This window comes from Vipera berus (genome assembly GCF_964194415.1).
Source record: "Vipera berus genome assembly, chromosome: 3".
Classification (NCBI taxonomy): domain Eukaryota; kingdom Metazoa; phylum Chordata; class Lepidosauria; order Squamata; family Viperidae; genus Vipera; species Vipera berus.
Window position 1 is genome coordinate 33225085 of NC_138204.1, and position 26083 is coordinate 33251167.

Genomic DNA, 26083 nt, shown 5'->3' on the forward strand with positions numbered 1-26083 from the left:
CGCAAACACGGGGAAAAAAAAAACCTCCCAGAGAAACACGCATCAGGTAAAGAGCAGGAGCGGAGGGCTCCGGGACCCGCCTCCGTATTTGCATAGGCTCCGCCTTTGTCCGCCTTTTTGTGTGTGTGTACTTTTCCGATATGATTATACGAGACTCCTGTCAATCAGTGGAAAGGACACTGGTGTTCGTGGATAGGCTGAAAGAGTAGCCAATCGGTGAGGGGGTTTCCTGAGCGGACATAGTTGTGGATTCCCGTCAGAGCGGTCTCAGGTACCGAGTGGATGGGTGGGCGCCTGGGCGGCGGGATATATGTCTTCTGTTTTTCAAGGGTTGCATAGAATTTTAAATCCGCGGAAGGGTCCCGTCGTGTTAATGAGTATCGGTGCTCTGAGCCGAGGATGTAGCGTCCGGCGCCTTTCCTCGCCCACTGGAAAGGAGAAATGGGAGGACCCAGTGGTGCCCATTAACCCAGAGTCTTTTTCAGGTGACAAAAAGCGGGGTGCGGGACTGTTGAGGGCAGAAGGACGCAGAGGAGCGTTTGTCCTTTCTGACAACGATTGGGGGTGGCTGGGAATGGTCTAAACTGCAGGGGTCTTCAAACTTGGCCCTTTTATGACTTGTGGACTTCAACTCCCAGAATTCCTCAGCCAGCGTATGCTGGCTGAGGAATTCTGGGAGTTGAAGTCCACAAGTCATAAAAGGGACAAGTTTGAAGACCCCTGGTCTAAAGAGTTAAGCAGCTGCCGAGGGGCTTGGAGAAGCAGAAATGGAGCGGGACCAAAGCTAGCCAATATTGAATATGAGGTCAATCCTGAGAGGCAAACATGGCTATAGATTCTTTAAAAACTACTATAACGGAACTGTCAAATAATTTTATGATGGAAAAGAAGGCACATCTGTTCTAAAAGATGCTGTCGTTTACAGAAAGAGGGGGGGGAAAGAGTGATTAAAAACACTTATTAACTAGAGACAGGCCATCATAGATGATTCAGCATTTGCTTTTTGTGTACGAGGGTTGAGATTTTTTCCCCCCACTCCTTTGTTTGCTTTCATTTATTTTAATTGAGGTTAAAACAATACTAGTGTGTTTCAGAGATAACTGATCTTTTTCTTCTATGGTTTCAGCCATAGATATATAATATTTTAATAAAGGGAATTGGTCTTGTATTTTTTCACACTTCTTTATAACAGATTAGGAAAAGGAATTATTGCAATGTGTGTAGCTATCCAGATTACTTCCAGTAAGGGATAAGGTTGCAAGTCACAATAGTAAAACAAAGTTGTTTTATACTTGTTCAAGTAAATAGCTTAAATTCTTTCTAAAGTAATTCATAATTACAGTGTTTGGTTACATTGTTTAGCATGAACAAACTATTTCCATTAGCCTGGGTTTCTGTATAATGTTTTAAAAGATTATAATTGCTGTTCTGACATAAGTTGTCAAGATCCATATTGTACTTCTTGGCTCATAGAGACACGTGCCATGATTATTGTTAATAGATTACTGCTTTGCCCAGAGGTATAACTGCCAGATTACACTAAAAATAATCAGAAATTGGGGAATTCCTCTGATAAAAAAAGATATTCAATCAGTGCATTTTTGTCTAGCATGATTGTTAATAGGATATTTCTGGGGGGAAAGTATTCTTGGAGCTCAGACACAGGTTACATAGACACAGTCATTGTTACAAAAGACAGCATTATAAATTGATGACTATGTGAAATCTATACCAACAAAGAGGAAAGTTCTGGGGATGGACAGAATATAATGATACAGTAGTGTACTTCACTCATTCTGTTCTCCAGCGGTCATGAAAATCTGATTTTATCTACAATACTATTTCATTTTGAGGTGCTTCATAACTACCGGTATGTATTTAGGAATCATTCAGTATATTTTTGTAAAACAATGTTTCCTCTGTGTGTGTATGTGTGCCTGTGTGTAATTGGAAGGAAAATTGCTATTTGCTATCCATGAATTTTGTATTTCATTTGTTTTTATGCTTACTTCAATAAAAATAATCAGACTTAAAGATTAGTCTCTTAATTGTTCATGAACTTATATCTTGGATCTAAGAGTTAGATATGTATTCTCATGCCTTTGGTCAAGTGTGAAATTCACTAAGAGACTTTGAATGCTACTATATAAAGTACCACTATATTTTTTGTGGGATGTACTTCCAGGTATATTTTAGGCAGATAGTGTTTTTTTAGGATTAATTATCTATCCATGAATAAGATCAACTTGGTGGCGGCTCAAACTTATAAAAATTCCTTCCAACACATTGTGAAAATTTTAAATCAATCTTTAAAATCTAATTATGTTCCAATCTGCCTTTTGCTAATTATTTGGATGGTTAAATATCAAGCTTCCACACTGTTTTAAATGTATTGTACAACTTAATATTATACGATTTCACCTTGAATTTTTAATTTATTGCATTATGAACTTTTTAATGGATATGGAATCTTATTTTTATTCTGCACATCATCGTGTGTGTGTGTAAAATACCATTTTTAGAATTTTATTGTGTCTTTTTCAGTCTTTGCAATGACTACGCTTTGGAAAGATATTTTGCAAAATGTGCAGCTCATTCAATATGTGGCTCCAATCGCAATAGATGTAGCACTACTTGAAGGTGTTCTAATGAGGACCAAAGATGACCCCAATGCTTCTGATGTAAGTTCAAAACTAGAATTCATGTTGCAAAATTTTCGTAGCACCACATAGATACCTACTTGACAGGTCTTAAGACAAGTACTTATGTTATTGTATAGCAATATTGTATTATTGCTCAGTAGTTACTTAACTATATCTATACCCCCTACAACTTTATTAGTTATATGTCCTTTATTCCTAGATTGATTGATTGAAAACCATAACTATTTTATATTTGTTATATGTACTGCTCATTTTTCACTATCATTTTATATACTTGCATATCTACATGGGTAAAGAAATTACATCATATAATGGTCAATGAACATAGCTGACAATTTTCTGCCTGTAAAGCCACATTTGCAGTAATTTGTCTCTATGTGGTAATTTTTTCTATGTATGTTACCATTAACGAATCTGGCAGCATGTAGTGATCCAATGTGAGCAAGCAGGTCAAAGTGACACAACATACATGGAAAGCTCTGTTTCTTTTATTTGCTCCCATTTGCCTTTCCTTTGCAGCTATGTCATTTATGGAACACTTGTTTCCATTAAAGCTCTGCTTCTGAAAGTACATAATGCTGTCAATATAATTCTGCTGTAATGCTATTAAGTTGCCTCCACTACATACTTTCAGTATGCTTTAAAAGCTTGAAAGAGCCTCGTTTGGTTACTTGTTCAAAGGGAATGAGCCACCATATCCATTGCTTTTACTTTGTTTAACAGGTTGTGAATTATGCACCTTTTACATTGCTCCCATCTCCAGTACCAAAAAGTCTGCTTGAACAAGCCTATTCCATTCAACAAGACTTTAACCTGCTAGTGGATAAAGTTAGCCAGGATACAGAATTCCTAGAGTGCACTCTTGCCAGGTATGTCTGCCTATTATATATTAACGGGGGGGGGGGGAACTATTTCAGTTGCAATTTTCAGTTGCTGGATGGATAGTCCTCGGTTAACAACTTCTTTGTATAGTGACTGTTCAGATTTACATTTCAGATTGTTGAAAAAGCAGTTTTACATCTGGTCCTTGAATTTATAACTGTTCCAGCACCCCGTCGTCATGTGATTGTGATTCAGGTGCTTTTAAACTGGCCCATGTTTACCATTTACAAGCTTCACAGCCAACGTCTGACAAGCAAAGTCAATGGGGAAGCTAGCAGAAGTTTCAAGTCATTATCACATGATGTCATTTTTAATGATTACGGGTGAATTGCTTAACAACTATAGTGGAACTGATCTCATAAGTCGGGCACAGTCACATGATGTTTCACTTAACTATGTTGCTTAGCAACTCAATTGTGGGTCCTAATTAATTATGGCCATTAAGGACAACTTGTATTAAAATTGATTTAGTGGAATGTAGAAGGAACATTCATACATTCTTCCTCACTGTTCATATCAGCATTCTCTCTCTGTCTATTTTATTCCAGTGATATTTGTCTAATTGTTTGGAAATGATTGGAAAACTAAGGAAACACATTATAAATTTATTTCTAAGTAAATAAATATCAACCAGCATAGCACTTCTTGTTCTGTCATGTTTAAGCGGTATATATATTATAGATTCTAAGATTGCTATACTTTTTCATCTGAATGGTCTTGTGATTCTAGTGGTTACATGACAGTTGGAAAAACATAATGTGAATTCCCAGGCATTATGTATATGTTGAAAATTAATGTATACATTTTGAGATGATTTTTTGCACATAAATTGCTGCACATAAATAGCATCAGAAATATGAAGAACTGGATTTTTAAAAGAAATAACAGCCATGCAGTAAACGGAGGAAAATAATGAAAAAAACTCTTCCTAGTAATAAATATTTTCCTAAAATGGTATATTTTTTTTAAAAAATATATAGGTTCATTCAAGATGTTTCCTGCTAGCCTATTTTTATATAATGAGCAACTTTGTACCACAAATAGAAAATGCTATGGAGGAATAAAATAAAATATTTGATCTAATATTTGGACTTCTCTGTCCTACTTGTGAAGAATTCTAGGGAACTTTGTGTGTTTTTTAAAATGGTTTTAGATCAAGATGATTCTTGTATTTTTACAGTAAGTCTGAATTCTACATATGATCTGTTTTCTTCTACTTCTTAGTATCATTAAAGTGGATGACTTTACAGCTCAACTGTTTAAAATTTACAAGCAGGTTTTGGATGAAGGAATTGCTCAGGTATTTCATAAAAACTGCTAAAGCTACTGATTTATTTCAAACATATACCGTATTTTCCGGCGTATAAGACGACTGGGCGTATAAGACGACCCCCTACATTTCCTGTTAAATTATAGGGTTTGGGCTATACTCGCCGTATAAGACTACCCCTCTTCCAACGCACACTAAATAAAAATCAAAAAACATCAGATTTGATTTTAATATGGTAATTTTAATTCAAATGCTTATGACATGCAGGTGCTTAGTAGGAAAACTGTCACTTATAAACATAAGGCTGTTTGTCATCAAACATGTAAACATAAAACAGTGCAAGTGGAAATAATAATAATAATAATAATAATAATAATAATAATAATAATAATAATAATAATAATAATATTAATAAGAAGAAGTTGGAGGGGACCTTGGAGGTCATCTAGTCCAACCCCCTGCTAAGGCAGGAAACCCTATAAACCCTGTAAAAAATCACAGACTGCAGCTTCTTCTCCAATTGGTCCCGCTTTCCCTGCGCAGACTAAATGGGAGATCCGCTCCAGGTTTTCCAGCCAGCCCTGTCCCTAAATTTTCAGCACCCGGCGTATAAGACGACCCCTGACTTTTGAGAAGATTTTCATGGGTTAAAAAGTAGTCTTATACGCCAGAAAATACAGTAATCCTTATAGCATTAAACTTAAAAATATCAATAATAATAAAGACTCACCCCAACGTCACCCACAGTTTATTGTGAAATGTGCAGTTTCATAAATATGAGGAATAAATGAATGTTCTAGCCACCTATTAAATGCAATCTTGGACCTCAAGGAAACCTAACCCTAACTTCAGCCTACTGGTAATTTTTTTTGCCCTACCAATTACCTTGACAGGTGGTCCTCATGTAACATAAACCTAACATTATCATTTGCATAAATCAGCCAGGAGCACGGTGGCTCATGTGGTTAGAATGCTGGGTTGGAGGTTAGCAAGCCCCTGTTCAAGATCCGAGTGCTGCCATAGGGCAGGGTGAGCTCCCATTCTTCACTCCAGCTCTTGCTGTGTACATGAAAGAAGCCCCCAACTGAGTGCCACCCAGGCAACGATGATGTCACTGGCTAATCCTTTCTACCCGGAAGTACCTCAGACCTTCTGACATGAGTTTGATAAATCAACCTAAAGCTAATCCTCACGTAAAAGTGAATCCAAGATGTCAAAAATCCCTAACTTTTATCCTAATTTCTCGTAGCCCCACCAATATTAATTTTTAACCTAAAATTTTAATAGCAAGCAGTTCCTAAAACATAACTGTAATGCTTTTACTAATGGAAAACATTCACACAAAAAGTCACCTTCACATTAAATGTAAATGTAAAGCAAAAGGAAACCTAAACCTAACTATAGGGAAAAGTACCCTAAAAGTTATCTTGTCAGGCAACCCCTATCGAAACAGAGGGCAGGTAGTCCTTGCTTAACAATAGTAACTCCTGCTGCAAAGTTACACAGTCATAAAGCATGAGCTCACATGACTGCACCATGTAGTGATTGCAGTTCTGACTGTTCCCAATTACCATTAAGTGAATCACAGACAGTTAAATGAGTACCTCATAAGATTTTAACTTTCTGATTTCCTACGAACTTCTCCAAAGACATTACTTGTGAGAAGCCAGCAGGGAAGGTTACAAAATGCAGGCAAGTGACCACAGGAGTGCTGCGATGGCTAGAACTTCAAGGACCTATCATAAGTAACTTTTGTTCAGCACTATCATAAGTTTGGTCACTGAACAAGTGGTTATTAACTGAGGATCATCTGAACCACTAAGTTATTGAAACAGGTTATCCTATATAATTCTAAAACTACTGTTTACCCTAGATACTTACACTAAAACTAACATATCATGCTGAATCAGAGACTAAGACTTTAGCAAATACTAAATTGCTTATTGTTCTGGTGATTTCAGTCTGCATTTCTTGGGAGGGGGTCTGATGTGGCTCAAAAGTTCGTGGCATCCATGCCAGGCTTGGACTATCCCAAGTCATCCAGAACCTGATGCAAGACAGTGGTCACACACTCAGTCCAGTTTTCCTGTCAAAGCAGTGGCAAAGTGATCTAAAATTTGGGGAGTCTCTGTGACTCCGTTGTTATGCTCTGCTCACAGTTGCTCGTGCACTAGTCAACTCCCATGTGGGCTACTGTAATGTGTTCTACAAGGCAGTGTAACTATTTATATCAGCCAATGCCATGGACTTCTAACCCTAAACCTTTACCCTATTACCAATAGAAAAATTCTCCTTTAAAACGTCCCTTGGTAGTCAGTCCCTATGGAAACAAAGCTAGTACCAGAACAGCTGTCACGTGGGTTATTTTATGGTTAAGTGCTTAGTTAACAAACTGATATTCAATGAATAATAATGCAGAATAAATCTCCTTTTGGAATACTTCCCCCACTACAGCTTCTGATATAGTGGCAAGTTTCTCTTACTGTCTTACTTCTGTTTCTGTCTTACTTAGTCAGTGGTTTTAGGAATCAATCGCTCTGATTACATGTTTGACTATGGTGCAGATGGTTCTGCAGCTCTAAAACAAGTAGAAATAAACACCATTGCTGCAAGCTTTGGAGGCCTCACATCTCGAACCACTACAGTACATCGGTAAGGTTGCCAGTAAACCTGGGTTCTTTCACTGTGTATCAAAGTTGACTGGAATTCTGCCCTTTGCTTGCTTGTGAATATTTAATTCAGGACTGTTTGTATTCTGTAATAGGGATGGCAGGAAGTTGTGTAAAATGCTGAAGATTTGCCCTTCACCTTTTGTGATTTCATCCAGCAAGTTTTCAACTCTTATTTTAAGGCTTCTTAAAAATATCATGTATCACTAAATTTTGGCTGGCTCAGATAGAGCAGAAACATATGAGAAAAGGATAGTTGAAATGCCTTAGTCAAGGTCCATCTGAGAATATAAGCTACCGGTACTTATATCTATTCTCTGGAACATCCTGCCACTCAAGATGAGATTCACTCCCATTTTTTTGGCCTTCTGAAAGAGTCAAAACCTGGCTCTGACATTTGGCCTGGGGCTCCAAAGGGGATGTTCCATGCTGGAGGTGGTTAGTTGACTGGGAAGACTCCCCACCCCCAGCCCATTGAATCTGTTTTTTAATTTAATCTGTGTATTTAAATGTTTAATATTTTAATGTTTTGTACTTTTTGATATTGTGAGCCACCCAGAGTCGTTTGAAAGAGAGATGGGTGGTATATAAATTTAATAAATAAAAAAAACTTGAATTCAAAGCTGCCACCTTCTCATCTATGCAACCTACTTGAGAGCTTATTGCTCATCCAGTATCTAGCACTATGGGAGAAGTTCTTTCTCTTGGTATATTCCCACTGCAACTGTAAAGGCATCAGCATAAAATTCTGAATCCTTCCATCAATATCATAAATTGATTCTTTATGCTTTATGCTTTATGCTTGCTTTATTAAAAATAAAGCTGAGTTTCTTCAAAATTCTTCATCTGACTTTTGCCTTGAATTATTGTTGCTGCACTTGTAAGGTGCAGTTATAAAAGACAGACAGTTTCGATACAGTGGAGAATAAGAAGCTCAGCTTGAACTACGGAGTCCTTGGTGCTCTCTGAAGTTGGTTTTGTGCTTGCAAATGTTTCATTATCCAACTAGGTAAAATCACTGTGAGAGTGAGGAGTTTGTTTTCTGTCTTGCCATTTTGATGGGTTGTGGCTTGATTAAACCTGTTGCCAAATTCAGAATGTATTTTATAATAACATTTATTAATAGCACCCTTGAATAAATAGATGCTTTGACCACAAAATATATGGCAATGATAATCTTTCCATGTTTGTTTTAATTTTGCAACTGAAATCGTTTTGTATATATGTGCATTACTCATAAAGGATTTTTAGAGTGTATGTTTCAGAAAGTGTTTAGATCTTTTACCTCTAATAGCTTTGTCCTGGCAGTTGTGTATCCTCAATCTTTTATGACTTCTGTATCTATGTATCCCAATCATAGGCATGTGATGAATGTTTTGGGGAAATCAAAGGAAGCCTCAAAATTGCTTTCCAATAATCCTTCCAAAGGAATTGCAATGGGCATTGCAAGAGCTTGGGAACTCTACGGCTCAGATAGGTAAGATAAGCAGCCTATAAAATATCTGCATTGCTGTACATGTTATTTTTATGAATACCTGATGCCCTGTGAAAGAGAAGGCATGCTTCCTAGGTTTAATTGAAGAGACATAAAGCACACCCACTCTGCCTAAACTCACCAGATGGACAGAAACCATTGGACGAATTGGCAACTCCTCAAATAACCTGGTCCTATGTCATGAAAGGCTTTATAAGTTGCAATCTTGAATTATACCTGGAAGCCCCTGGAAACCATCTGGTAACCAGTGCAGTTTGCAAAGCAGTAAATGTCAACTGCTTTGGGCGTATCATAGCATACTAATTACTGCTGACTTTGCCATATTTTGGACCAGCTGCAGCCTCTTTGTGGTCTTCAAGGGTAGCCCCATTTAAAATGCATTTCAATAGTCCATGAATGGTGATAGTAGTGATCTCTGAAGGCAATAAGATCTAAAGGTAGGAAGCAGAATAGTGGCAACAGTAACAGAAGACTATGACTGGAGCTTCAAAAAAAATCAGTGGAAATAAGCAGGAAATGGAGTGAGGCCATGCAATATTTATTGTACAGTATGTGAAGGATTGACAACCATATTGATCATCCCAAACTTCCTAGAGGATTGCATAAAGATTGAGATTATGTATACATAAGTGCATAAAGTGAAAATTATTTTTGTAGATTCCTTTTTGTGGTTGGCCAAAACAATTTTAAAGGGTTGAAGACTAGAAGAAATATGAGACTGATAATACTGGGAGGGTGAGACACATTATTTTAAGGAAAAATAATGTATTACGTCTAGCTCAGCTTTAATACAACTGTTTTGTTATATTTACTTTTTTTAAGAACATAAAAATTGCATTGCTCCTAAGAACATAGTACTGGATTTGTACAAGCACATTTTGCCTTTGTATTCTTGCAGATTGTCAGTCTCTATTTCTGGATGCTACACAACATGTAACAAACACTAAATAATGTATTTCAAAATTAGAACACTTTAATTAATGCAATTACTCCATAATGTATTTTTATTTCAGAGCAGTGGTGATGTTTCTGGTTGAAGAGGCTCAGAGAAATATTTTTGACCAACGCTGTATAGAAAATGAATTATGGAGAAGGTAACAGTCTCATATAATTAGGATCAGCATACTTTCCAGTAGTGCTGGGCAAAATATCTTAAGCTGAATGTTTCAAATTTGAAATAAGTGTTTTGAGTTTGAAACAGAATTCCTGTTTTTGATCTAGATACACTTTTTAAAATATTCCAAGCAGTCCTGTTTTGTACTTGAAACAGCTGTTTTACATTTGACGTGGGGCTGTTTTTTGCGCTTGAAATTGGATATTTCATATTTGAATACTTCAAGCATATCTCTGCTGTTAAATTAATTCCCTGAAAGCTTACATCATTAATATTTGGTTTCTTAACATATATTTTGAAGATAAATATTCAAATTTTAAAACTATTAAAACAAGGCTGAGAAACTAACACAAAGGAAAACAATGAATATCCATCTCTTCCAAAATCTCAGGCATGTTATTTTTAATAACTTAACTGTCTTATATGTAGCAGCTCTCTGCTGCCCAAAGTAATAGTAATAAAAGTATGACCAAGACCATTAATTTTCTTGTGAAACAGTTAAACATTGTTTGCTATTATCTTTTTCCTTGATTTTGATATGCAGTCCCAGAATTTTAACTCTTTTCTATCCCAGAAGATTCTCACTTCATTGCAAAGAGCAATTTTTTTTTCCAGCTTGAATTCTGCTAACTACGTCATTTGGTTTTTCTGTACAAAGCTTTTTTTCTGTTTCAAAACTACAAAAAAAATGTGTGCTCTGTGGTGCTAGTGCTTACAACATATAGATTTTATTAATGGAGAAATGACGTTCTGTGATGCTTCTCAGCTACCATGAACTCCACAATTCAATATAGTCCATAGTAACTGAACATAGCCCTTGGGACACTCAGTGCTACCACATGGCCTCAGAACATCCTCCTCAATAGCTCTGGCTCAGGGCTTAACCAAAACATCATTTTTATGTTAGTCCAGTTAACATTGGATGTCTACTACAAAAAGTATTAGTCATCTGAAGTTTAAGAGAAAAACATATCAATGTTCTTCATCTTAAGAGAACGCATTGTCAATTAGTGTTATGATCAATATGTCAAAGTCAACTCACACTGCTACAATTGCCAAGTTATCATTTCCCCAACCAAGCTCATCCTGATCCTATGTGAATTTTTTCCAAGTAAATAAAAAGATTGTAAACTCCAGAGAAAACCTATCTCATTAATGCAGGCTAAATGAAACCTAACCCAATAATAGGCATATTTATACGTTATCAAATGTAGCATATTAATAACTATACCAGCACTCTGTCCCTTCTCATAACACTAGTTCTTCTCTTTGATGTTCCCCCTATGTCCCATTAATTCTAAAAGATAAATGGTGTCAGACTTATAGAAGTTGTTCTGATTCTTCATCAGCAAGCTTGTCTTTTGGTATCCTTAAGATTTTTATATTTAATAATAATGTTCCCCAAAGTATTATTAAATAAAATGTTATTAAAAGGATCATACATATTTAAAGACTGATACTCAGTGCTTTTTTTGTAAAAGAAAAAGGTGCCGGAACTCACACGTTATACAACCCACCTTGCCTACCCTACAAGGTTCCATCCAAAAAAGGTGCGGGAACTCCGTTCTGAGCGTCCTATGACAAAAAAAGCACTGCTGATACTAGTTTAGTTACTTTTCCTGACAGAAAAATTGATCATTCAACTGTATTAAATATTTTTGTTAGATCAGCTATTTTATATTTGATTTTTTATATAACTCCTGGATGAAAACTATCTAACCCAGAGATTTGCCATCCCTTTAACTGCTGCATTTTTAGCAAGAAATTCTTCTGCATTAGTTACACATACAATGAAAGCCCTTTTTTACTTGAAAACACTTGATTTCTATTTAAAATGGCATTTTTTGTCTTTCTTGCACCCTAAGGAATATCAAGGTGATCCGAAAAAGTTTTAAAGATGTGTTTGAAAAAGCCTCTTTGGAAAGTGAAAAGAAATTGTATATGTAAGTAGCATCCATAAGTCTGCTGCCGAATTTTATTAAACACTAGTGGTAATACAATATATTAATTATCTTAGGTGGAAAACATTGTTGCCTACATCCAGCCTCTAATGTCATTTTAGAAAAGCTTTGCTGAATCAAGGCAGTAGTTCTGCCACAATATCATAGCCTCTTTTTAACTAACATTTTCCATAGCATCAAAAGGCCAGATTTCTTTGCAATGTCTCACCTTCCAAAGACCTTTCGTCAACATGGAAAGCAGTTTTCGCATTTGGCAAAGAGCAGTAACTCTGTCAGCCAAGATTAGGACATAGATTGCTCAAATGTAAACTTAATTTTCATATATCTACCGATATCACCTATAGTGTTTGAGCACTACAAAATATTTGGTTGCATTTGTTAAAAAAAATAGTACCAGCTGTTTGGAAATGTTCACATGACCACCAGAATATAAATAAAAAATTGTTTTTAACCGGATATGTGAAATAACTCTTTTAATAAGTAGCTAATGAATGACTACATTAGTACTGATGAAAATAGAGTTCATTCAAGAATTTAGGTGAATGATGTCCTGGTTGCTATTAAAGCAGTTTCAGTCCTTAACACAGCTAATTCACTGAAAGATTGGAAATCAGTTATTATTTATCAGTAGAACTGTGATAGAATGATCTGTTTGATAATGCTGGTTTTACATAAGTGAATGTAATGTTTTTGAAAATGTAATCAAAGCATTCAAAATTAATAGAAATCTACTTTGCATTAATAGAATGTGTTGCATTGTTTGTGTGTGTGTGAGAGAGAGAGTGAGTGAGAGTGAGAGAGAGAATTGTTTAGAAATGGAGGGCTTAAAAAGGAAGAAAAGTGCTTATGTCAATGCTGCTAACATCGAATGTTCTTGTTTTGACAAAAGATGAAGAAGCAGCTATTTCATATGTTAAACTTGTGTGTTACTATTAAAGCTAGAATTGGTTATTGCTGGGAGGGAGGAGGAAGAATGTCCCTCAAGGCTGTTAGGAAATAAGAGAAAATAAGAATTTGGCGGGTTGTCTAACAGAAGGGAAAACTGACCCTTCAAATTAATTGGAGAATGTGATTTATGACAGCAATGAAAAGGAAGACAATTGGGCTTAACATATTGTGCTAAGGGGAGGGGAATTCAGACTCCAGCTTCTCTTAGCAAGCTTTGCCGATGTTATAGGGCTAATAAAAGACTTTTAAGGTAAACAGTGCCTCAGAGTCCTTTGAAAAGCTCATTCTGTCGGAAACGTAACATCTTACATATTTGCTCTCTGTTTCAGAGATGGGCAGGAAGTAGCAGTGGTATACTACAGGGAAGGCTATATGCCAAGCAGTTATAATGAACAGGTTAGTACCATAATGATCTTTAACAGGCATAAGATATATAATTTATTTTAAGGACCAATTAGACAATTATCACATATTTCAGGGTGAACTAAAACAGTCTAAATCACATAATTAAACAGAAATAATGCAGAAGTATTGTATACAATTAAAATGAAATTATGCTAAGAGTTTGGTCCATATGAAATAAATTCACTGAAAATTATTCCATTCTTTCTATGATAGTTGGCTGTCTTTCTCTGAATTAATTTAAATTGATCATTGCCATTCCATTGCTAAGATGCTTATATGACTTCCTTTCTAAATTATTTAGAAAACAATGACAAAATTCTGAAATTATTTCAATTGAAAGACGGAGGAATTACTTTGTAAGTTTAATAGTAGTGGTACTTTTGACTGACATGTCCAAATGGATAAAGAGATATTTTTGTGTATATCTTTTGCTAATATTTAGGTACTCAGAGGATTATCTTCTTACCTGATTAAACAGTAGTGATATATACATAATTTTATCAGTTTTTATACTAAAAGATTCTGTAGAGATATGCTAATTTTTCTTTTGTCCTGCAGTTTTCATGGAGTAAGTTTTTGTTAGTTTATTGCAGAAGATGCAGATACAAGGGGGAGAAGGAACATATCAGATAAAGGTTTCTTCAGCTGTATGATATACAACAGTTATAAAATGTCTTAAATATAACATGTTACAAAAGCATCTGTAATGAAATTATCTTCTTTGTTTTAAGAACTGGGAGGCACGGTTATTACTGGAAAAGTCCAGAGCAGTTAAATGTCCTGATATAGCTACACAACTTGTTGGAACTAAAAAAGTTCAGCAGGAGCTCAGCCGACCAGGAGTCCTGGAAAGGTTCTTGCCAAATGAACCAGAAGTAGTGGCTCGATTGAGAGCAACGTTCACAGGTCTCTACTCCTTGGAACTGGTAAGTAGTAATGTGTTGTAATGTAGTAATGTAGTAATGTACATTTAATATATGCAGTGCTATAATGCAGTATAAAATTGAAGAGCACAGTAGCGATAATACATATAAAATATATACCTTTAATAAAATCTTTTGGTAAATTATGAATTTTAATTTTTGTCTAGGGCTCTTATGTATGTTTAATATGTACTGGAATATTAAAGGTTAAGGGCTAAGCATTTGGTATGACTACATTGCAACAGTCTACTTTTCCTCAAGGATGAAGAGGGTGATAAGATGGTTGCCATTGCTATTGCTGATCCAGATCGATTCGTGTTAAAACCACAACGGGAAGGAGGAGGTAATTATTTTCTGGGCTTAAATAATGAAAGTTCTGATAATTTATTTTTTAATCATAATAATATCATATATTATATTGTGGAGAATTCTTCTTTGAGAGGGGATGGGCCTACCTGCACTTCAGTAGGAGTCACATCTGTCACCATCTTCTAAGTCTCATTGCTGGATTCAGTCAGTTTCTGGTCTGTCTCCTTGTTGAGAACATGATCAGGCTACAGTTTCAAAGGTTCTGGCTGAGGCATAATTATCTGGATCCCTTTCAGTTGGGTTTCCTATCTGAACATGGTATATGTATAAACATAATAATGGTTCTAAACAGTGCTTTTTTTGTAAAAGAAAAAGGTGCTGGAACTCACACATGTCATACAACCCGGCTTGCCTATCCTACAAGGTTCCATCCAAAAAAGGTGCCGGAACTCCGTTCTGAGCGTTCTATGAGAAAAAAAGCCCTGGTTCTAAAACCACTTAGCGTTAGGGAATACCATCAGATATCTAAGAGTTATACAATAGTGTTTAAATATGTTCAGAATCAAAATTTCAGCTCCAGAATATTTTCAAAAATCTGTAGTATCTTCATTGCAAATAAGAAAAGTCTGAAATCACCTTCAGACACATAAATTCTACAATAGCAGAACAGTAGAGCTATTTAGGCATTCTGCTTAAAAGTTATATAAACATATGAACTTCATTTATACCATGTTTGAGATAGAACCTGTTCTGTACTCAATGTGCATATAATGCAAATATCTGCAGAGAAGAGAGCCTTCATATATACAACTAAGTAAGTAGAAATGTTTATGCTGTTTGTAACTCCAAAAGAGTTTGAGATTATATACATTCCCCACTGTGTGCAGAAATGTTCATTATATGCAGATCTCTTAGCAAAATAATAGCAGGGGTAAGAGTGTAAACTTCCATTGCCTGTTAACTGTTAAAATACAGTTTATTTATATAGTATGTTTTAAAGTTACAGTTTGTTTATACAATTTCAGTTAATTAAACTCCTGAATAGGGCTAATATTAAGTAGAAAATATTGAGTAATTTATCAATTTTTAATTTTTTGTAATACTTAACAGTTACGATTATCTCTGACTTGGTGATTCTGAAAACTTCTAAAGGATGAAAATGTTGCTTGCTGATAGTTTAACCAAAAGTTAATTCTGCTATGCTGGAAGAATTTAGTTATTCCATAAACATTTCTTATCTACAGTTTGAAATACTATAGAAATACTTAATATCATCTATTAAATTACAGCAAATCTAGCATTAACTAAGCAATAAAGAGGCATTCCACTATGAAGTTACCTTCCACAAATCTTACAAAAAATGCTTTTTTTATCAGATCACACATACACATGGTATGTTGTACAGTTTTGGGGAGAAATGCAAATCTATCCATGTAAAATGTTGCCAATTACAGGAAACTCTTATTTATCCTTTCAACTTGTCTTTCATGCTTGATATTGCTGGATGGGATAAGAATCTAACATACAAATTAACACTTTTGTTTTGTCTTAATATTAACTTCTATTGCATTGCCAGGAAATAATCTCTATGGAGATGAGCTCAAGCAAGTTCTGGAGAAAATTAAGGACAGTTCTGAGAGGACTTCTTATATTCTTATGGATAAGATAAAGCCTCTCCCAACACTAAATTACTTATTGAGGGCTCATTGTCCACTGAAAATATCAGAATGTGTGTCTGAATTGGGAATCTTTGGAGTCTATGTCAGGTGAGATACCAAAATTTTACATTCCTATTTGTCTGCAGTTTTTTTTTAAAAAAATGCTAGCACTTTGCATAAAATCTATACATTAAGTGCATAAGGAATAATGGTTATCTGGGAAGTTCCTGTTGGCCCTGAAGAAATGGACAGCTCCTGGGTAGTGTGAGTGCATACACCTGTATTTTAAATTCATGCCACTCCTGTTTCGTTTAAGGCCTCCCAGGAGGTAACATGAGATTGGGTCCAAGCAATGGCGAATTCTTTCTTGAGAGGGGATGGGCCTACCTGCACTTCAGTAGGAGCCACATCTCTCACCCTCTTCTAAGTCTCACTGCTGGATTCAATTCTGTCAGACAGTTTCTGGCCTGTCTCCGTGTTGAGAACATGGTCAGGCTACAGTTTCAAAGGGTTCTGGCTGAGGCATAATTATCTGGATCCCTTTCAGTTGGGTTTCCTTTCCTACCTGAACATGGTATGAAGGCAACATTTGTCATATTTGGTGATGACTTGTGACAGAACCAGAATGGGATTGCTCCATCCATCTTATTGAACTCTCAGTGACATTTGATAAAATACCCTTCTGAACCAGCTCAGGGGTTTGGGAATGGGAGGCATGGTATTGAGGTGGTACTCGTCCTTCCTCTGGTGTTCAGTTAGCATTAATGAAGGGAGAGAAAGATCTAGCCCAAGGTCCTTTCTTTGTGGAATATCTTAAGGCTCAGTTCTCTTCCCACTTTCCAGACTGCTGGTGAGGTCATATATCAGCAGAGTTATCAGATGTTGATGACACTCAGTTATATATTTCCACCACAAGCCTTCTTGTGATACTGTTGTGTGAAAGCCATAGGGACTTGGATGGGGGGAAAACACTCTACCCTCAAGACCTAGTGACTGTAGTACTGCCTGGATCCAGAGATTTCCAGGACAGAGTTACACTTCTTCAGGTAGAACTAGTGCACAATATGGGTCCTTCTATCTTATAGCTCCTGCTTGAAGGGCAGGTAGCAGCTATGACTCAGAGGCCCTGTGCACAGTTCCACCTTGTGTGCCAGTTGCATCTGCTGCTGGATCAAGAGGCCCTGCTTATGACAATTCATATCTTGGGCATCTCAGATGGATTACTACCATGTGCATTTCATGGGGCTACCCTTAATTATCATTATCACTGCTGCTTAGCAGTGAGCCTCCACTTTCAATTGAAGGTATTGATTCTTACAATCTGTAAAACCCTTCATGGCTATGGGCCAGGTTATTAGTGGAATTGTCCATCTTGAATTATTTCTGCTCATCTGTGAGATCCCACAGAGTTGGTGTGCTCAGGTCCTATCATTTTAGACCATATCCTTTGGTGAGGATGGAACAGCAGCACCTTGAGATTTATTGGCCCAGACTGCCTGTCTTTGAAATTGTTAAACGTTTGGTCCTTTCCCAGTCATGGATCAAGGAGTAGCATGCTTCTGTTAGTAGAATTTTTCCTGGTACTTTGTCCTTATGTTTTTATACTTTTTAAAATTATTTATTCATTATATTGTGTGTGTGTGTGTGTGTATATACACACACACACATACATATGTGTATGTATGTGTATATGTATGTATGTATGTATATGTGTGTGTGTGTGTGTGTGTGTGTGTGTGGATGGATGGATTGATTGTGGATTATTGATAATGTATGGCACTCTGAATCATGTGCCAAATACCCAACTGTATATATATTGAACTGAAATTTAATTTAGCATTTTAATAAAATATTTGGTGGTAAAGCATACTTTGTATGCAAATAGTCACACGTTTCAGTTCTTGGCATCTGAAGCTGTGGCTTAAAAAATTATTATGCTAGAGCAGGGGTGTCAAACTGGTGGCCCATGGGCCAGATGCATCATGCACAGGCCACGCTCACCCTTGCTCCGCAAAGGCAAATAACATTCTGATACATCACAATGCTTCATGTGACACGATCGAGTTTGACATCCATGTGCTACAGCCTCAAGACTTGTTCACAGTAGACAGTACCAAGCTAAATAGACTAGTGATCCAATTCAATTTAACTTACTGACCATAAAGATGAACTAGGTGCTAAAAATCACTACATGTTGCATTAAATTTATCATGTACATATAGGAATATCTGTCCAGTCCTCAGCACAACTAGTCAATTTAATATACTGCCTTGCTATGTTTAATGAAACCACATAATAGGGGAATGTAAAATAAATCAATTTTAGAAGAAAGTAATCCTATCTACCACCACCTGATACTCTTCCTACTATTTCCAAGCACATTTCTGGATACTCTGTGCTTGAGTATTACCTGTTAAGCTATACTGATTCTTAAGTAGATTTCTGATGGATTACAACAGTCCCATGCTCTAAAACTCCAGAACTGGCTTCCCCCCCCCCCCCGAGTGTTGAGATAATAAAGTTGGAGTCAAGGGGCTGCATAGATCAATGATATAGATGATGGTGTAGATGCCTGCTTTTTCTCAATTTTTAAAAAAATAATTTTGTGTTAGCTGTCCACAGTTGTGTGCCATAATATGGGCAGCCGTATACTTTAAATAAATACATTCTTCCATTGCTCACAACTGAAATATTTTCAGTGATACTATAAGAAGAGTATGGTGTTTTGGCTTGCCATTGCAGAATTGTTGAGCAAGTGTACATACACAAATGATCTCCTTAGAATGAAGCAGCTTTGCTTATAACAAGATTACGGATAAATGGTTGAGCAATCTTATACTTTTTTTTCCCTTGCAGACATGGTCAGAATCTTGTGATGAACAAGCATGTGGGCCATCTCTTGAGAACAAAGGCTATAGAACATGCAGATGGTGGAGTAGCAGCTGGTGTAGCTGTCTTGGATACTCCCTATGTGATATAAAAAGGACACTTTTTTTTTAAAGGCATGATTGCCAAACCAGCCGACTTGGTAATCAAACTTGCATAAAAATGACCCGAGAACAAAAAAGAATCATGTATACATGTTGGTTTTTATGGTGCTTGTGATAAGCTCCTTTGAAAGATGCACAAACACTAGCATTGGGTAAAGGGACATAATAAAAAGTGTAAAATCATTTCCGTTTCAGTGATCCCTGTACTCATCCGTATTTTATAAAGCAACAGATCTAAGAAAAAGACAAAAGATGCGTTTAGTGGGAAATGATTTCAAAACCAACTTTAACATGCAAAATGTCTGTAGCAGCCAGATTTATTAGAACTAATTTGAACTAAAAATAGTAGTGAAAGACTCATAAGTTGTCTCATGTCTCAGTAAATGATAGGTGATTATAAAAAGGAACAATATAAAAAAGTATCAGTAAGACAGCAAATATGTAAGTTTAAATATCAGATCTACTGATGTGAAGAATCTGTGTTAATATGGTTATTTTTTAAATCTCCGAATGAAACAATGGATTTTGTCTTGTTGCAGAAAACAGAATATCCTTCTTGTAATATTATTGACAGTATACTATCTTTTCAGTCTTTCACACCTTAGCGCTTCACTTTAAAAAGATATCTTCTCTATATAGGTATGTTTCTTTCGTTCAACAGCACTACCTCACTTTACATATGGATATCTTGACTACAGCCTTACTTAAATTTAGAGGACAGGCTTAGAGAATTAATGGAGCTATATGAGAACACAGTATTAAGAATCAGTAGAATAATTTTATAGATTAGAAAATATTCTAAAAAATAATTGGTGACAATTATATGTCTCCCCCCTCCTAAGATTCTAGCATAGAACCAGTGAGGGTTTTTTTTGTGGGGGGGTCATTACATTCTGACATTTTTATCAATTGCAAAGTATTATATTTCTAGAGTTAGAAATATTTTATGCTATGATATTTTATATGCTATGATGTTAAATCCTACATTTTAACAAACCAGCAGAATCCAATTAATGTGGTCAGCATATTTCGGAGACAGCAATTTGGTATGAATATATAGTCATGTATGGCCTTACTAGGTATAAACTGTCGATTTATGTAGCCACAATTTGAAAAAGGATAAGTGGACCTCAAATCTGAAGCATTGAGTAGACAAATTCATAATCCAGCAGTAGAACTCTTCCATAATGCAGAAGAAATGTTACTGATTTTTCTTTTGCATTTTCCTTTAGCTTTATTACGTAGTTTAAATTCTACTGCAAGCTAGTAGACCATTTTCACTACACTTGAAGCAATTGAAATCAATGGATCACATTTTATTATGTACTTTTATCTACCTTTGTTGATAAAAGTTTACTGCAGCCAATTAATAATCGATATCACAACAAGAATATGCATTGCTTTGGATTCAAAAGAAAAAATATTCTCTGGTGCACAGGGACATTTACACAACACAGCTTTGCAATTCTTTAAAGCAGCCACCTCTTGAGATTGCATGGTTTATATCTGCAACTGCAACGCACTCCTAGAAAAAGATGTATTTGGTTTAGGACATGGGTCAGCAAACCGCGGCTCCGGAGCCGCATGCGGCTCTTTAAGCCGACTTGTGCGGCTCCCAGTCGCCCGGTGCGCACACACCTCTCCGAACGAAGGTGCGCGCGCACCTCTCTGAACGGGCAAAGGTGCGCGTGCACCTCTCCAAATGGGCGGAGGTGCGCGCGCACCTCTCGGAACAGGCAGTGGCGCCGCCCATTTGGAAAGCTGCTGCGGCCCGTTTGCAGAGCTGCCGCCTTCCTCCGAAGGCGGTAGTTCTGCAAATGGGCCGCGGCAGCTTTCCAGACGGAGGTGCACACGCACCTCTCCAAAGGTTTGGAGAGCTGCGCACGCACCTCTCAGAACAGGTGGTGGCGCCACCCATTTGCAAAGCTGCTGCGGCCCGTTTGCAGAGCTGCTGCCTTCCTCTGAAGGCAGCAGGTTTGCAAACTGGCCGCGGCAGCTTTCCAAACCAGCGGCGGCAAGTTTACAAACGGGCGGCCCCGCCTCCCTTTCGGGTGGAGGTGCGCATGCACCTCTCGGAACGGGCGGTGGTACCACCTGCTTGGAAAGCTGCTGTGGCCCATTTGCAGAGCTGCCGCCTTCCTCCAGCTTTCCAAACCGCTGGCGGCAGGTTTACAAACGGGAGGCGCCGCCGCCCAGTAGGGCGGAGGTGCACACGCACCTCTCCAAATGTTTGGAGAGCTGCACACGCACCTCTCGGAACGGGCGGTGGTGCCACCCGTTTGGAAATCTGCTGCAGCCCATTGGCAAAGCTACCGCCTTCCTCCGAAGGCGACAGGTCTGCAAACTGGCCGCAGCAGCTTTCCAAACTGGCGGCGGCAGGTTTACAAAGGAGAGGCGCTGCCGCCCATTCGGAAAGCTGCCATGGCCAGTTTACAGACCTGCCCCCTTCGGGTGGTGCTGCCGCCCATTCGGAGAGTGGGAAGGTTTGGAGAGCTGCGCACGCACCTCTCCAAACAGGCGGCAGTTTAGAGGTCCTGGGGGTGGCTCCGGCGGCGCCTGGGCTGAAGGTGGCGCCGCAACCCAGCGCCCGTCACCAGGGAGAGCCGTCGCCGCCACCGTGCAGGTGCCTTCCATTTTGCGCGTGCGCAAAACGTTTTGTGTTTTTTGTGCGTGCATGGACGCACGCGCGTGTCTCCCACTTTTTTGTGTGTATGATGGAACCAGTTCCCAGTGGCTCTTTTGCTTTTTTACGTTGCCGACCCCTGGTTTAGGAAGATGCAGCCAAGTGCTGGTACATGCTCCAAATCAGCCCTCTGCCTTTGAATCCAAAGCAATGCACAGCCCTAATAACGAGTCCCAATTTGAAAACAGGTAGTCCTCAACTTACAGCAATTTGTAAGTGGAAAAATTGCACATATTGTACAAACTTGGGGAGAACTGTCTTTAGACAAGCTTGATTGAAGTCCCCAGCCACTACAAGAGTGCCCTCTGGGTGAGTTTACTGCTGCCTGGAGATGACGTCATACAGCTTGGAAAGTGCTGTGCTGACATTGGCATCAGGTGGAATGTAAACAGCTATAATAATTACCACAGTAATTTCTCTAGGCAGATAAAATGGCCTACATATGACAGTCATCAGTTCCACATCTGGGGAGCAATACGTGTAAACTAATCTGCTGTTGGCACACCAGTCACAATGTATATACACAGAGTCGTCCTCCTTTGCTCTTACCGGAGCCTCCATTTCTGTCAGAGTGGTGAATGACTTGGCTTGTCAGCTCCACTGCTGCATTTGATACATCTGAATGTAGCCAGGTCTCTGTGACAACCATCACACAACATTCATGGAGAAGCTTGCTTGCTGCCATCTGCAGCTGTAATTCGTCAATTTTATGGACGAGGGATCTGGCATTACTCAAGAAAACACTTGGCAGCGCTGGTCTATGAGGCTGCTTCCTGAGCTGAGCCAGCATCCCGGCTCTGCAGCCACGTTTTTGTTTTTGCTCCTTTCTCTTTCGCTTACGTCGGCTCCTCCCCAGCCCGATGACAATCCACAGAGGTCCTGGAGGCCTCGGTATGTTATGGGACTGCTGAAAATCATTGGTAATTCCGGATTGCCTTGCAAGCCCGATGTTTAGCAGCTCTATGTGTGTATAGGCTAATTTAGCCCCTTGCACTACACTGCACACTCATCCATACACACATTATTCCAATCACCACACACCGGTACTGGGAGCTCAGGGCCGCTGCGTGTGAACGCGCCGCCATCTTGGGGAAAAAAGGAACCCCATTTAGTAACTATATTACTAAACAACTGCAGTGATTCATTTAACTGGCAAGAAAGGTCATGAAAAGGAACAAAACTCACTTAACAACTGTCTTGCTTAGCAACAAAAATTATTGGCTCAGTTGTGGTCGTACACTGAGGACTATCTGTAAAGAGTTTAATACAATTTAGTAGACGCTTTAACTGTTAGGTTTACTAATTTATAAATAAATGTAGAAAGAAGAAACTGCCAGAACAGTTAAGCAAAACACACTAGAGTCCTGGTTTATCATTCAAAACAAGAAACGTAAAATAACACTATTATTGTGTTATAGGTATTATCTTCTTAATTTATTCCAATTAAAACATTTTCCCCATTTCCCAGCCATATTTATATCATTCTGTGTTCAAAAATAAGAGGAATTTGTATTAACAGCATTTGAGTAAGCCACTGGCCTATTATCAGTGCTGTAGAACATAGTTATATGCATATCAATGTTGCAGATCACACACAAGTACATTTAGACTACCACCAGCAGATTAAAAAATGAGAAATATACCCATGAGCAAAGATAAAGCAATGGCCATAGTAATGAAATACACAATGTGAGGGGCATACAGTTGTAAGCTGCTCTGTGGATAATGCAGATAACTTCAGGGATGCAACAACATAGTTATCACAGGCAAAAAAAATGTTTCAGATAGTAAATGGCAATTTCTAATACAAAGACATTCCAAGGTGAATAACAGTAAGTGCTATAATACCTTGGCAAATTTGAAACAAGCCTTTCCCATCATATGCATTTATTAATCTGCAAGGATTAAAGGCTTTGTGTTTTCATCCATATCTGTATCCATATCAGACCTAAAACTAAATTTGATTTTGCCTTTGCTCTTTAATGGGAACCACCCTAATTTCAAGAAGAAACAAGATTAATGAACTATGAGTAGTCGTATGACTGAAGAAAATGTGTCTGCTGGTGGGTGGCCATTTTTTTTCTTTCATAAGAGAAACAGCTTGACTTTGGTCATACACATGATCTACACAATGATTACATGGAGAAAGCAGGATCAATTTGACTAAATTTAGGTATATCTGGAAGACACCTCCTCAGTGTAACCAGATGCATTCCAACAGTCCAGAATCTCTGAATATATTTATTCATTTCCTTTACTTGACTGTGGAACACAAGCTGATCACACAATGACTTCCTTTAATATTTATAGCATCTGCTTCTCATCCATTAATGAAAATAATAGATATATCTCCCTACCCAGATTCAACTGGTGTTGACATTGCACCAAATATTTCTAGCAAAAAAGTGCCTCCCTCTATAGAATATCTAGGCATACAGCACAGCTTTAATGACTAGAACAACTGAAGTTGCATCCATCATGGAATAATATACTGCAAACATTCAAATGTGTGCATTCAAGCACATAAGCATTATTGAAAATTAGAATCTGTAAATAGTGTTATTCCTTTGGGGGACAAAAAACTATAATAATCCTTTCCAGCCTATATTTCAACAGAGATAACACTGGAAAAATAATTTTACACAGCTTCATATTTGCAGTTTTCTTTAAAATGTCTCATTTTCTATGCTATGCAGCTGGGTCAGGATAATTTTTGTTAAAACAAATGCTTAATTCTTAAAATATGCATTTCAATAATTCTGCCTCAACATGAGGATTACTGCTTAATTTATTAGTCCTCAAGCCTTTTGAAGGCTCATAACTACAACTCAGGAAGAAAGCCTCTTCATACCAGACTCTGCATATTCTAAGCTCCACCAATTATAGCACGTTAAATGTAAAAATAAAAATAATTGAAATATTGTATGAATGAGGCTGAAATTTCATATGTGTATTGGACTATAAAATAACACACATAATGCTAGAGGCACAAAGCTAGATTTACAACACAAAAGGACTGGAAGTTGGAGCACCAGTTTGTCTTCTCTTCAGGATCTTATATTCCGATCAGCACACAGCAATTTCCCATCTCAGGTCATTGTCTCTCAGGGGCCATATTTTCATCAAATTCTTGCATTTCTGCTGTTTTTGTACGATAGCCATACTACATTATTGTCTCACACCTGTTACTGAAAAGATGGTTTATAACTGCTGGATCTGCCACTGTTGAGGTATCGCCTAGTTCCCGGTCATTTTTTGCAATCTTCCTTAATACCCGCCGCATAATTTTACCTACAAAGAAAGTACAGTATTTAAGTTGACTTTGATTATGATAAAGAAATTGGGGAATTGGTTAATTATTAATCCTGTACAGATAATAATTTATGTGGCCCTCTGAATCTGTCATGCAAAGAAGCTGAAGTAAAATGATTTGAAAAACAGTAAGATTTATGCAGCTATACAAAATATAGGATTCTAGACAATTAAAATCCATTCACAAATCTGACACATAATGAATACACCCAGGATCCTAAAATAATGAGATTCTAACCTGAGATATCAATTTTTTTTAAAAAAAATGGCCTTCTTGTTCTACAAATATGTTTTGCCAAAAGAATAATCACTGTTCTAAAAGGATATGCTCTGGCCAAAGCAAGTTCAGCCTTATCCTGTAATAGATATACACACCTACACATAGCTTGTAATAATAATATATGTGCCCTTAGTTCAGTAAGAGTGTGTGTGTGCAAATAAATGACTGTGTAACTTACAATAAAGTAAAGGTAAAGGTTCCCCCGCACATGCGTGCTAGTCGTTTCCGACTCTAGGGGGCGGTGCTCATCTCCGTTTCAAAGCCGAAGAGCCAGCGCTTGTCCGAGGACGTCTCCGTGGTCATGTGGCCGGCATGACTAGATGCCAAAGGCACACGGAACGCTGTTACCTTCCCACTGTAGTGGTCCCTATTTTTCTACTTGCATTTTTACGTGCTTTCGAACTGCTAGGTGGGCAGAAGCTGGGACGAGTAACAGGCGCTCACTCTGCTACGCGGCACTCGGGATTCGACCCGCCAAACTGCCGACCTTCCGATCGACAAGTTCAGCGTCCTAACCCACT

At 37.7% G+C, this 26083-nt stretch overlaps 2 protein-coding genes across 7 annotated transcripts in view; one reads left to right on the forward strand and one right to left on the reverse strand.

Moving 5' to 3' along the window:
- The first annotated feature begins 187 nt into the window (after positions 1–187).
- On the forward strand, positions 188–19470 carry GSS (glutathione synthetase). Of its 3 annotated transcripts, none has more exons than XM_081322232.1 (13): positions 188–271; positions 2545–2681; positions 3387–3532; positions 4770–4845; positions 7328–7467; positions 8845–8961; positions 9993–10073; positions 11959–12036; positions 13332–13398; positions 14139–14333; positions 14592–14673; positions 16216–16405; positions 19154–19470. In XM_081322232.1, exons 2-13 carry the CDS (start codon positions 2553–2555, stop codon positions 19275–19277), a joined length of 1425 nt encoding a protein of 474 aa, XP_081178358.1. In that variant the 5' UTR covers positions 188–271; positions 2545–2552; the 3' UTR covers positions 19278–19470. The 3 variants fall into 3 exon arrangements, with proteins under 3 accessions (XP_081178358.1, XP_081178356.1, XP_081178357.1); XM_081322230.1 differs by lacking the exon at positions 188–271 and adding an exon at positions 275–485; XM_081322231.1 differs by lacking the exon at positions 188–271 and adding an exon at positions 716–1870.
- The window catches only part of ACSS2 (acyl-CoA synthetase short chain family member 2), a 64761-nt gene continuing 58131 nt past the window's right edge, over positions 19454–26083 (reverse strand). For 2 of the 4 annotated variants that reach the window (XM_081322227.1, XM_081322228.1), the window contains one exon: positions 23258–25261. In XM_081322227.1, coding sequence (XP_081178353.1) covers positions 25134–25261 — 128 coding nt within the window. In that variant the 3' untranslated portion in view covers positions 23258–25133. Of the gene's footprint in view, positions 19522–23155; positions 23221–23256; positions 25262–26083 lie in introns of those variants that run through there. The other 2 variants (XR_014025736.1, XM_081322229.1) reach the window with 2 other exon arrangements.